At 41.1% G+C, this 13,957-nt stretch overlaps 1 protein-coding gene across 1 annotated transcript in view; it reads right to left on the reverse strand.

The window, feature by feature from the left end:
- MTUS2 (microtubule associated tumor suppressor candidate 2) overlaps positions 1-13,957 on the reverse strand; it is a 529,958-nt gene that overhangs the window by 145,172 nt on the left and 370,829 nt on the right. The window contains 1 exon segment of the mRNA XM_006770370.2: positions 7,955-8,116. Coding sequence (XP_006770433.2) covers positions 7,955-8,116 — 162 coding nt within the window.

The raw sequence follows: 13,957 nt of genomic DNA on the forward strand, positions 1-13,957 counted from the left end.
CTTCCCCTTGTACTTGATATGGTAATAGCTATTGGAGAATCCAAGGTGAAAAGACAAAACCCTTATCTGCAGAAATTCACCCATTAGTGGGATGTGTAAATGAACAATGACAAGATAGCGGAGCAGCCCAGAGGTCGGGGGAAGGACTTCCCTCTGGGAGCACGAGACAGAGCTAGGTAGGGCTTCACCAAAGGTCATATTTGAGCTCAGATGTGAAATATTGCCAAGAAGAAAAAGGCACAACAGTGGAGGGTCACGTGTAATGATACAGATATAAAGTATATTCAGAAATAGGAGGTGGGTTATGAGATTGGAGGAGGGTTTTCATCTTGAGCCCAGCCTACCTTAAACTTTAGCCCTCTATGATCTTGAACTTCATCAGACCAAGGCAAATTTTTTACTCAGTTTCCCTCTAACATATCTGAATTCCCCTGAAAATCCAATTTATGGCTAAATAAGACTACTCATCATCTAAATACTTACAATACTAATTATATAGGGTTTTTTTGCTTTCTTTTTTATAAATAGGAAACTGCAATCGAGGTTGCCAATTAAGGGAAATGATGATTAATGAATAAACAGGAAGTAACCAAGAATTTAACCTGTTTTGGGCTGCTAATGCTTATAGTTCAAACTAAGGTATCTGTCCAAGATGACAGGTCAAGACTCAGTCATCAAATGGAAATACATATTTAAATGAGTCATTTCCTTATTTATAAAAAGGACATGTACTCACTGTAGAAAAATGAGGAAATACTTTTTCTTCATTTCACCATATCCTCACCCAGCAATAACCACTACGAACCCACTGAAATGTATTATTTCAAATCATTATGTATATTTAGATTTTTCTTAATAAAGTATTATAATACAGTTTTAATCACTTTTTATTGTAAAATATAATACTTCAAACTTATTTGTATAGTTTAGCAAATAATCATAAAGCAAATACTCATGAAATTGTACCCAGGTCAAGAATTAGAACATTCAAGCTAATGAAGAATTAGAACAGTATCGACCCCCTGAAGCTTGTGTCTCAAGCCTCTTCTTTCCCATTCAAGGAAACCGCTGGCACTACGATTTGGTCATTTCTTGCTTTTCTTCATAGTTCTGCTACTCCACAGGCATCTTTGAATAATTCCTGAAGTCTCTTTGTAAACTTTATATCAGTGAAATCATACCATGTGTATATTCTTGCCTTGCAATTTTTACGAAAAATTGTGTCCATAATATCCATCTGTATTTAGACAGCACGTAGCCCTAGTTCACTCTCATTGCCAACAGCGATCCACTGTGTGCACACATCTCCATGTACCCATTATTCTCCACGAGTGGAAGTGTCAATTACTTCCACTTCCAGTTTTAGCAATTACAAGCAATGTTTCTTTGAACTTGAACATATCTCCTAGTGAAAAAGTGGTGAAAGGCCACTGAGAGCACTGCGGGGTAGGCTGGAAGGGTTTGACTCATCTCAGGTAGGTTAGTTGGGTGATTGTTGATTAGCAAAGCGTGGAGCCCAAAGTGGTTCTCAATAGAAACATGCAGAGGGATGAAATATGAAATATATGAAAACTTTTCATTAACGAAGAAATGTGTCTGTCTTTTCCAGTTATCTTAGAAAATAGACAACTGGCATTAATCTCTTTCTGTTATGTTTGCATTTCTTCTACCCTTCTCCCCCATGATGAAATACATTGGTATTTCATCAATGTAAGACAGCCAATAGAATATATAAGAAGTCGAGAAAGAAATGAAATTTTCAATAGTGACATGTAATTAAAAGTTCCAGACTCATCATGTTAAGAGACTGGGCTACATCATGGCAAAAATTTGTATAACAATGCATTTCATACAACAGGCAGTGTTCTAAACACCAAAATGTTGGAAGTCACAATGGAAGACACAGATCTCAAAGACTACTCGCATTAATGACTGCTGGACTAGCTCCCACGGCTCTTCCAGGCTGACAGGTAGAGTGGGCAAAATACCAGGGCGTGACCTTTCCCATAAAAGTGTGTACAGATTCGTGAGGAAGGTTTGGTATTTGTGAGGGAGGGTTTGGTTGTGTGCCCTACTTCTGCGGAGCCACCACGGAATGAAAGGTTTCACATCAGCCTGTAGGTAGCTTATGGCCAAGGGCTAAGGTGAGTCCAGCATTTTATGAATTCTGATACTCTGGGTGTGGATGTCTTAGATTGCTTCCCACATTATCTAAAACATGGCTATTCTTTCTGTTGTTGATTTTTTCTTTTTGTAAAAATCTTTATTGTTGGAAGTATTACATATGTTCTCCTTTTTCCCCATTGACCCCTTCTTGCTTTTGTTTCAACAAAAGAATGTGAAAGGCAGAGCAGAGAAAGATAAATGTTTCTTTCCCATTACATGGATCATTCTGCAGCATTTCAATTATAATTGCTAAATAGCACCCTAGGCCACAAAACTGGCAACAGAGAATGAGGGTATTAGAGTTTTAAACTCAAGTGTCCTGAAACAAAATTACAGTGGAGAGGGTCTTGGGAACCTGTACTGCTTATCAAGAGGGAATTTATGTTGCTCATCAATATGGAATGCTGTCTTCACCATCATTGCTATCTGGCAACTTCTACTGACTCTTCAGGTCTCTGCCTGTGTGTTTCCTGCACACTATGCTGGGTCTATACAATATGCCTTTATTGTACACTCATTTCCCTTTCACAGCTCTTAGCATAACTGGGGTTAAATAATCTATAATAATAAAAAGGTAATATGCTAATTAGACCGGATGTCCTTCCTGACAAAGCCGGGGCCTGAGGTAAACCAGCCGGGGTCCCGGGTGCTGGAGAGAAGCTGGTGCCGGAAGCCGGGGAAGGAAGGCCTACTCTCGCACGAATTTTCATGCATTGGGCCTCTAGTTGAATATATAAGTATAAGCTCCTGTTGTACCATCGGCTCCACCCCTCATGCTTCCCCAGGCATTCAGCACAGTGCTCAACCTAAAGAAGGTGCTCAGTAAACATGTGTTGAGTGAGTGGATGCCCATCCAGATTTCACTCCTCAGTGCCTGGGATGACTGAGAGTTGACTTTGAGGTCACAGCTCATGATTTTCAGTGCTTCCTGGCCTGTTGTGAGGGACTAGGCACCTTCCTACTGCTGGCCAGATAGAACAGCAAATAGGGACATGACTCTGAATGATGAAATGCATGGCTCCACACATACCATACACCAACCCCACTATATTTTCTGTCTCTACGACCTCATGCAAAGGAATGGGTCTCAAAATGATAGCTTTAATTTTTCTCCCCCAAAGATGCTTCCTAACACATTTACTCTCCTATTATCTCCTCTATCCCAACCTATTGCAGTTTCCCCTGTTGGCTTCACAGTGACAAATAATTGAAGCTGTGACTGCATTTGAGACTCAGCCTCAGGGAGAACACAGTTGACAGTGCATAGTAACCCCAAACAGCCCGTGCAGCCTGACTGCTTTGACCTTGCCTCCTACAGGTCCCACTCCAGGGAGGTTTCTGGACGCTCCTGAATCAACGTGGGCTCCCACATTGTAAGGTGCCACAACTCCTTCATTATCAGGAAAACATGCTCTTAGAGCTATTAATGTGAAAGGAGCTTGTATTATATGCAAGGGTAAGAACCACCCCCAAATCATCTAGACCCGACATTCTCTCAAAGCAGAATGTTTAAGGTCTGAAAGCTCTTCCTCAATTTCTTCATTTAAGATGTGCCCAGAGCCCAGCTGCTGGCTCAGTGGACTGAGTGTCATCCATGCAACAAGAGGTCATTGGTTTGATTCCCATTCAGGGCACATGCCCCAGTTGCAGGCTCGGTCCCCAGTGTGGGGCATGCAGGAGGAAGCCCATTAATAATTCTCTCTCATCATTCATATTTCTATATCTTTCTCCCTCTCCATTCCTCTTTAAAATGTTAGAGCAGCTCTTTCTGGACCACATGCATATGAAAGTGCTCAATAAACACATGTTGATGATGTGGATGAACTGCTTGTATTTTTAAATTATAATATGTGCCCAAATGCCAAAATTTGTGGAATTGAATGCAGAAATAAAAACTTGCTTTTAAAGTAGTAAAATTAATTTTTCTGGTACAGTGGTTTCTGTAGTTTGTAGCATAGCAGCCTCACGAGTCCCAGGGGTCCCCCTCACGCCCCCGCAGATAGAGAGGAACCCAAACAGTAAGACACCAGCTGTTCATTTTCTATATAACCACAGGAAATCCTTCTATACCTTAGGCTGGATAAAGGAGTTCTATTTTCTATAATTCATCATGTCAACATGACAGAATCAGAAGGCCTGTTGACCAAGAAGTAATTTATCTTCAGATCACTATTTTCATCTGAAAATATTTTCCTATTTGTTACAACAACTACAAACCAGTTTGAAGTAAAGCCAACTATTCATGTAAAATACGGATCAATGCCCAAGAGAGTTTGTGCTTGACATGTGAACAACAGGAGAGCTCTTCATGAAAATTGCAGGTGGCGGGGAGAGGGCAAAGGGAGAAACAGTGAAAGACAAAGGCTAAGTTTCTACAATTCTTGAGAACCTTCCATTTACATAGCCATGCAGAGGATGTTTAACATATATATTTTTTACTACTAGCACTAAACCCACAACACTTTCCATTGCCATCATATTGGTGTCAATGGGGCAATAATCATTAATTTACAGGAAGACAATATTATAGGAGTGGGTCATATTTTACACCTCCAAACATGTTTAAACACAGCTCTCAGCCTGTGTCTGAAAACTCAGGGAAGGAGGGACATGGACAGACTACAGAATTATTATAGGTGAACTGGGAAGCCATATGTGAGGTCACCAGCATTGTCCTAGAAAGAAGAACTCAAGCTCTAAGAAGTATTTCCAATGATAGTTATTTCAATGGGCTGTTACTAATTGGCCTCCCTCTGAGTAAGGGCATCTAAGCAGCAGTGTCAGCCACGGTTAGGTACACAGGGACATGACTCTGAATGATTGCTTTAAGTCAGACGACATGGATGAATGCCTGCTCTGCTCCATAGAAGCTATATGACCCTGAGTAAGGGGTTTACTTAATTCCCCTAAACCCCATTTCATCCAGAACTAAACAAGGTAGAGTACACAAATCCCTAAGCATATTGAATGGTACCCAGAGAATCCTCAGATGTTTATGGCCATTGACCACTCTGCAATTCCACTGTGTGAATTGCTCATGAATATCTTTTACCCATTTTTCAAATTAAGTTGTATTTTTTTCCTATTGATATTCAGGTATTCTTTCAATTGCATGCATATTAACACTTCATTGCAGCATTTTCTATCTGTTTATCATCCTTCTTACCTCCATGATGTCTTTTGTTGTTGTTTTATGTCTTTCATAAAAATTTTAAATTTTTGTGTAGTTGAATCTATCATTTTAAAAAATGTTTCCAGGTTTCATGTCATGTTGAGAAAGGCATTTCCTATCCCAACATTTTAAACTAATTTCTAATTATTTCATTATCAGAAAATATGTTTTGAAAACATACAATTTAAGTTTTTGTCTATTATGTTGTTCACCACAATTATTTAAGTCAAAGATTTAAAATCTTAACAATTTGTGCTAGAATATAAATTTCTCTTTGGGTGACGTGACACGCTCTTCTTCCCCTGATTGTGTTTCTTAGTTTGCCCTTGTGGTCAGGAAGCTCCAAGCCTAGGATTTTCTCTTTTGTGTTACTTGGATTTTTATCCCTGTACCTATGTTTTTATGGTCCCTTTACTGAATGCTATCTTGGATCTTTTCTGAAATTAGAAAGTCATTAAATACAAAATAAACTAGAAAATAATTAAATAAGTAAAAACAAACAGGGATTAAATAAATAATAGAACATACTTATTTTTAGTTTAAGCTTTCTCAGTTCACTTGTTTCTCAGTCCATCTTACTATAAATTCTTTGTCTGCTGGAATGAACTGGACTCCAGTGGGTAAGATTACAAATACTTGCTCTCACTCTAATTATTCGTTTACAAATCCGTGCACCTCATTCTGAGCCCCTCCAGGGTAAGGGCGATTCTAATTATCCTCAAATCTGAGTCACCTGTGGCTTAAAGCGAGCACTAAGATGTTTGCTGAATAAATGAATCAGAAAAAAAGTCTCTCACAAAAAATCTCACACCAGGAATCGAGTTTAAGGAGGCAGCCCCAGGACACCCAGGGTATGTCCTATTGTGGGCGTATGTGGCATCTACAATCCAGGATGACAGCAAGGAGCAGATGACCCAAAGGTGCAAGAGTTACCATCACTAGGCTGCAGTCACCAAGGGAAGGAAGTAAAGCACCACAGTTCGGTTGGCACAACCCAAGTAATTAAAATGACCCAAACACTTCACGTTCCCAGAAATTCAATTATTTGGGATTTAACTGTATCCTGCATGCCTACCTTCAACTTTTTAAATTAGCTTGATGATGAACAAATGAGGCAGTGTGGAAGCTGACTTCCTTTTAGAAACTAGATTTCATTTAAATTAGAAATTCAAACCACTGGCATAGATGAAATACTAAAATTCACTAATAAAATTTCTATTAACAACAATAATTTTGAAATACAAGGAAGCCTCAGGTGCTGGAGTTAGATTAAAAGAAAAGTTCTAAAATCTTTAAAATGAGCTTCCTGCTTTGTTTTCCCAGTTCACACCTGATAACTCAATTCCACTTCCCCTGGGTTTTTCCACAGTGGTCTCCTTATCTAAGGCAGGGGAACAAAACAAATTACTGTCTCGCCTTCACAGATCTTGCTCTACAGTGAATTAGGGCCCAATATCCATTTTCCCTCCCTGTTAGTGAGCCTTCCTATGTGTGGAAGGTGGAAGGCTAACTACACCCTTGGACATCCCTGCAGGTGCACAGACACCTGTGTGTGAGATACGGGAGGAGCCAGAGGGGCAGGGGCCACACTTGGTTTGCTCCAGCAGTTTTTTTTTTCCATTTTTTTTTTATTATTAGTTAAGGTATTACAAATGTGTCCTTATCCTCCCCCCCCATTAACCCTCAACCTGATGGGAGCATGAGTGTGTGCTCCAGCAGTTTTCACTGACAAACATCTTTGCTTGTCCTGTGTTTGCCTCAGGTGAGTTTCCTGTGTCCGGTCACTAGCTTCATAGGTGTGGAGGGGCAAGGCATGGTCTGGATCCAGCAGGCAAAGCGTGGCTCTGGGTCAGCCCTTCTGAGGTAGCTGTTGATCCCAGGATCCCAGCTTTGGGACACAAGCCTGGAGCCAGCAGGGGCAACAGCATCCTGGGTTCCTGGAGAGGAACTGGTGCCCTGGGGGTCTGGGACTCTCTCCTGGAGGCACAGCCCGGAGCTTGCTCCCATAGTCCTTCCAATGATTTTCTCAGCTCCTGCTTCCCTGAGACAAATGCCAATCTGCCTAAAATAGCTTGCTTCTTGTTTATTTTACAGTCAAAAAAGTGAGAGGCAGTTGTGATAATTTTAACATGAAAAATGAGTGTGCCTTAAAAACAATGGTATTATAATTGGTACTAGAATCCCGGTGCATGAAATTCATGCACAGATTGGGTCCCTAGGACAGGCTGGCAATCAGGGCCAATCTGTGGGGTGACTGGTTGGGCGATCAGGGAGGCCCCTGCTGGTACCTGCCTTGGCCAGTCTGGTGCTGCCCGCTGGCCAGCCCCCCGCAACTGCCACCGCCGGTCGCCTCCCTCTGTGGGGTGATGCAGGGCTATTGGCCCCCCCACCCCCTGACTGGGGGAAGCTCCTGCATTTGTCTTGTGCACATCATAGCAACCGATCATTCTACCAGTTGTTCCACCGTTCAGTTACTTTGCATATTAGGTTTTTATTATATAGGATTATAATAATTATTATTAACTTTAAGTGCCATTTAAAACTCATCTACCATCCCATCTAAAAAACTGATGTGCACAGAGACTTTCCAAAGACATTTAATGCAAAAAGTCTTACCAGCAGGCGTGGCTGTGGATTTTGGTGCTGGAAGCAAACTCCTGCGGGGGGTAGTGACACTGGAGGTTGCCAGAGGGGCCACACGGCCAGCTCCCTTGGGTGCGTCTTTGGGAGGCAGGGCTGCTTTCAGGGCCGGCTGCTCTTCATTTCCAAAGGCTGAACCTGTGGGAGGCAGACAGTGGTCTAATTATATCTTCATGAAAAATGGATGGACCCCATTGCCATTTGCAGTTGCCAACTGATCCCGCTTTGGAACTCGACCTCTCAGTGAGTAGTCCTGAAAAGCAATTTTCCGGAGCAGCTGTGAAAAAAATTCCCTTCAGACACCACATAAAGTCTGTCATTTAAATATCCTGGGCAGGGGGCTCCATAAAAGTCAAGAGCAGCCTCAGTCCAGAGATTTTACATAAATGCACACACAAGCCACCACCACTCCCCTCCCCCCAACACACAAATATCTATAGCTACATGGCTGTGTAACTATATATGATATGCACTTATCTGGTACCTCTAACCCTTTCGTAGAAACCCATGTGAGGGGCTCTGAAGGGGTGAGAATAGGACTTACACGTGCTCCACTAGGCAGTTTATGCAGAGCTTCCTTGGACCCAGCTAATTCCACCTTCAGAATAAGAAGCTTGGGATGAAGGGAGACGGGAAAGCTTGGACACAGAGAATCCCTTTGAAACTCAAGAAACTTTTGCTTGAAGAGCTGAGGCCTCGCCAAACTGAGAGGACCCTGAATTAGAGCCTAGGTTATTTCTAAGACAGAAGACATTTATGGATAATTTCAGTTTACTATTCAATACAAAAGCAGACTCTCTATAAGACGGTGTATTTGTGACTGACTGCTCTGACACTCTGAAGGTATGGTAAATTGGGGTATGTGTCAGGTTTAAATGCATAATGTGGTTGTGGCCCAAGCTCTTCTAGATCTTTCCAAACCTACAGACAGTGACACCACCACCTATTAAAGGACAAATCTTCTAAATACACCTCTGAGTACAACTGAGAGGCCCAATTTACTAAATTAAACAGAGAGCCTTAAAGTTGGTCAGCTGAGCGGCACTCCTGCTGTGAGAGCACACTGACCACTGGGTGAAGCTCCTGCATTGAGCGTCTGCCCCTGGTGGCCAGTCCATGTCATAGCGACTGGTCAAATAGTTGTTAGGTCATTCAGTCATTTGGCTGCTTAGGCTTTTATATATACAGATAATACAGAGAAGAAGCCATGTTGAGACTAAATATTGAATGCCAACTTTAATTGAAAATTTTAAAAAAATTTAAGAAAAGTACTCTAAATATGGAAGTGGTACTGAGTTCCATAAATGCTCTGGGTACTTCATAACAATGCAGACAATAGGAAACCATTGTTTACTAAGAGGAAGCAAAGAACTGGAAATAAACAAACTGTGCCTGTGTGAGCCAGAAAAATGTTTATCTGGAGAATTCAGCCAGCGGAAATGACTTGTGTGTCTAATTCAGTCACCTCATCCCCAACAAACCTGACCCTACCCTTTCCTGCCTGGGTGGTAAATGGTGTAGACCTGGAAGAGAGCCAAACAGCTGTGGGAATTGCTGCCTCTGCCTCCCACCTCTGCACCTCTGCTCCCTCATTTATAAGTGGGGAGAATGGTAATTGAGCTCACAGAACTAATGTGAGAGTTATAAGAACTAATGCAAGTGAATTTTTAAAAAGCTGATAAAATGTGTAGAGTAGTGTCTGGGGCTCTCTGATATGTTATTAACACTTATAGGCCCCTTTTAAATTCAGTGGCTCAACATCACAGCAAATCAATTTTCCATAAGAGCTTAGAAAGTGTTCAAGGGTTAATATCAGAAGAACTGCTCTCAGTGAGAATAAAGGAAAGGGCTGAAGTAGATCTGATAGAAACTGCAGCTTGACTGTCTTCACAAAATGATGAACTACTCCTGACAAAGGGAAAGGTGAGAAGAGCAACAGAACGAACCACCACACTGGAGAAGTACAGCATATCACCAATTCCATTACCCAGGAAATGGCCTGGACAGAGGGCCTGAGTGGTTCAGCTTCCCTAGAGATTCACAACTTTTTCAAATCGCTGGCTGTGATTCACAGATTCACACCCACCACAGGCAGTGACTGTCATACTGTAATTAATTAGTAATTATATAGGTTTTTAATTTATAAGTCTCTGACAGGTAGTGAGATTGAACATTTTCTTTTCACATAGGTATGGGCTATTCAAGTTTTTTCTTTTATAAGATGCCCCTTCATAACTTTTGTCCATTTTTCTCGTGAAATGTTTTGTCTTTCTAATTGACATATAGGAGTTCTCTGAATATTCTGCATACTGATGCTTTATTGGTATATATTTCAAAGGCTTGTATTCACATTTATGTGTCTTTATTCAGAAGTCTTCCATTTTAATGCACTTGATTTTTCTCAGTCTTTTCTCACTTGATTGGTACTTTGTGTGTCTTAGCCTTTCATTCCCTATCTGATATCATGAAGACGTTCCCATGTATATTCTTCTAAAAGTTTTATATTTTTATTTTTCATATTTATGTAATTAATTCACCTGGAATGGGGCACTGAGCAGAGATCAGATTTGTTAAAGCTGTTTGCTATACAGAGAGCCAATTGTCCCAGCCCTTTATATTGGGTAGTTCATTTTCTCTGCCATATCTGCATTTCCAGCTGTTGTATGTCAAGTTCCCATACACTAACCACCCCCAAATTTCAGTAACTTGTAGCAAGAGTTTATTTGTTGACCATGAATCACCTAACACAGGTGCTCTGGGTGGTTTGATATTCTGGGTAGCTCTACCCTAGGCAGGAACTCAGGGACCCAGGAAATTGTTTCTTACATATGACACCTAAAACACAAGTAACTGAAGAAAAAAATTATGTTAGACTTCATCAAAATAAAAATAGTTGTGCTTCAGAGGACACTATTAATAAAGTGAAATGACAACCCATAGAACTGAAGAAAATATCTGCAAATCACATATCTGATAAGGGTCTAGTATCCAGAATAAAGAGCCTTTATAACTCAACAATAGAAAGACAAATAAGCCAATTAAAAATGAGCCTTGGATTTGAATAGACATTTCTCCAAAGAAGGTATATAGATAGCCAATAAGTATATGAAAAGATGCCAATGTCATTAGTCACTAAGGAAACTTTAAACCCACTAGGATAGCTATAATAAAAAAAAATACAGATAATAACAAGTGTTGATGAAGATGTGGAAAAATTGGGAGGATTGTAATATGGTGCGACTGCTTTGGAAAACAGTTTGGAAGTTCCTCAAAATGTTAGACATAGTTATCATATGACCCAGCAGTTCCACTGTTAGGTATGTGCCCAAGAGAACTAAAAACATATGTCCACACAAACTTATACATGAATGTTCATAACATTACCATTCATAATTGTCAAAAAAGTAGGAACAACCCAAATGTCCATCAGCTAATGAATGGATAACCAAATGGGATCTACAAGCTACAATATGGACCAATCTTTAAAAAAACATTATGCTAAATGAAAGAAGACCAGTCCTATCCAGTTTTGCTCAGTAGTTAGAGCATAGGTCCTAAGACTAAAGGGTCGTAGGTTCAATTCTTGTCAAGGGCTGGTACCTTGTTTGCAGGCTTAATCCCAGCCCTGATCAGGGTGTGTGCAGGAGGCAACCAATTGATGTGTCTCTCTCACATCTATGTTTCTTTCTGTCTCTACCCCTCCCATCCACTCTTTCTAAAACTCGATGGAAAAAAATACCCTTGGGTGAAGATTAATAAATGAAAGACGACCAGTACAAAAGGTCACATCTTGTATGATTCCATTTATATGAAACTAGAGGCCCGGTGCACAAAATTTATGCACAGAGTGGGGGGGAGTTCTTTAGCCCAGCCTGCACCCTCTCACAATCCAGGACTCCTCTGGGGATGTCCAACTGCCGGTTTAGGCCTGATCCTGCAGGGATCCCTGTGGGGTCAGTTCTAAACCGGCAGTTGGACATCCCTCTCGCAATCCGGGACCACTGGCTCCTAACCACTCATCTGCCTACCTCATCGCCTCTAACCACTCCGCCTGCCTGCCAAATTTCCCCTAACCACTCACCTGCCTGACTGATCACCCCTAACTTCTTACCTGCCTGCCTGATGCCCCTAACTGCTTGCCTGCCTGCCTGCCTGCCTGCCTGCCTGATCACCCCTAACCATCTCTGCCTCAGCCCCCGCTGTGGCAGCTTTGTCCAGAAGGACGTCTGGAATGACGTCAGAAGGTTGTTTGGCTGTCTGGTCTAACTAGCATATTATTCTTTTATTATTATAGATGTCCAGAATAGACAAATACATACAGATGAAAAATAGATTACTGGCTGTCAGAATTTGGGAGAAGAGGAATAGGGAGTGACTGCTAATGGTAAGAGGTTTCTTTCTGGGGTGGTGGAAGTGTTCCTGAACTCAATAGAAGTGATGGTGTATAACATGGGAATATAAAAAACACTACTGGGTTGTACACTTTAAAAGGGTGAGCTTTATGGTATTTAAATTATATTTCAGTACAAAAAATATCTTCTATAAGTTTTCTTTCCTGGATCCCCTGGCTAGAACAAGTTCCTTGGACTGTGATTCAGCTCTCTCCTCCCTCCTCAGGGACTCCTAATATTCTTTTATCAGGGTTATTATTCCTATTTTCTGTCCCACATTCCTGCATTGGAGCTACAGCTGATCCCAACCAGTCTGTCCCAACCAGTATGTCTCAGGGTCATCTGTCTCCTGATGGCATGCTCTTGTATAGAAATAATACAAAAAGGAATATGTCTCAAACCCATTATTGCATCCCATTCATTACAACAGGGTGACCAAGCTCCTATGTGAGGAGAATGATATTGAATTCATCCTGAAACCCCTTGGCCCTTCTCATCTACTCCCACTGTAGTGGGAGTCTGAGCTGCTCTGCTCCTACTCTGTGGAGACAGGAAGACACTTGCAAATTCAGGCCAGAAAGAACTGCACCACAGGTAGGCACTGGGCAGAGGAGGTTTGTGTTTGTAGGGCATCTGACTCCCTATACAAAATCAGGAGAGGTGCCTTCTCAATCTTCTCCATAGGATAATTATGACAATAACTGAAGTCACAATGAAAAGTTAGGGTTTCGGGACCAAATTCCAATATCTTTCCATGACTTCATTTATTGGGAATGCCAATCACTGATCCTAGATTTTAAAAAGAAGAATGGCAATGAGGGCAAACACTAACCAGACCACAACGAGGTTCTTAAGAGGATGGCTGGAGAAGAAACGCAAAGCAGTTATTAATAGTATGATGCACTACAGTCAAATTTTAAAAAACACATTTCACAGATTTTGAATATGTATCCATGTTATAATGATGAAACTATTCTCTTCATTGATTTTTTAAACAACCCCAGGCAATCAAGGTGTATGATGTTCTGGCTGCATGATTGCCTAATTGATGCATATTTCATTGATTGATTTGGCAGCATTTATCACTTGGTAGCAAAATTTAGTTTAATTATTAACATTATCTACTGAATGTTTTATTTTTCATCTTCTGCATATTTTAGCTCAGGTGTTTGTTTTATTTCTCACATTAAAGAGCTGAAGTCTTACCATTTCAGCAAAGCTCTTTCCTTGTCACAATGCAATACGCCAGCCTCCACAATAGGCAGGGGTCCAGGACAGATGTGGCCTACTGTCACATTCCAGTGGGGATGACACCCAGACCACAAACAGACATAGAGCCGACTAAGTCATCACAAACTGTGATTAGTTAGGAAAGAAACACAAGGGGCAGAGCTGGAGGAAAAACTCAAGGATGAAGGAGGGAAAACCTACATTAGGTGGAGTGGCTCGAGAAGATCTCTTGGAGGAGGTAACATTGAATTAAACATTTCTCTCAGCTGCGCACTGGCCTCTTACCTCCTTTATCCTTTCTTATTAATGCCATCATCATTGTTCTATAAAATTAGAATTAAAGTATCTCCCTTGCACC

This window comes from Myotis davidii, unplaced genomic scaffold, assembly GCF_000327345.1.
Source record: "Myotis davidii unplaced genomic scaffold, ASM32734v1 scaffold84, whole genome shotgun sequence".
Classification (NCBI taxonomy): domain Eukaryota; kingdom Metazoa; phylum Chordata; class Mammalia; order Chiroptera; family Vespertilionidae; genus Myotis; species Myotis davidii.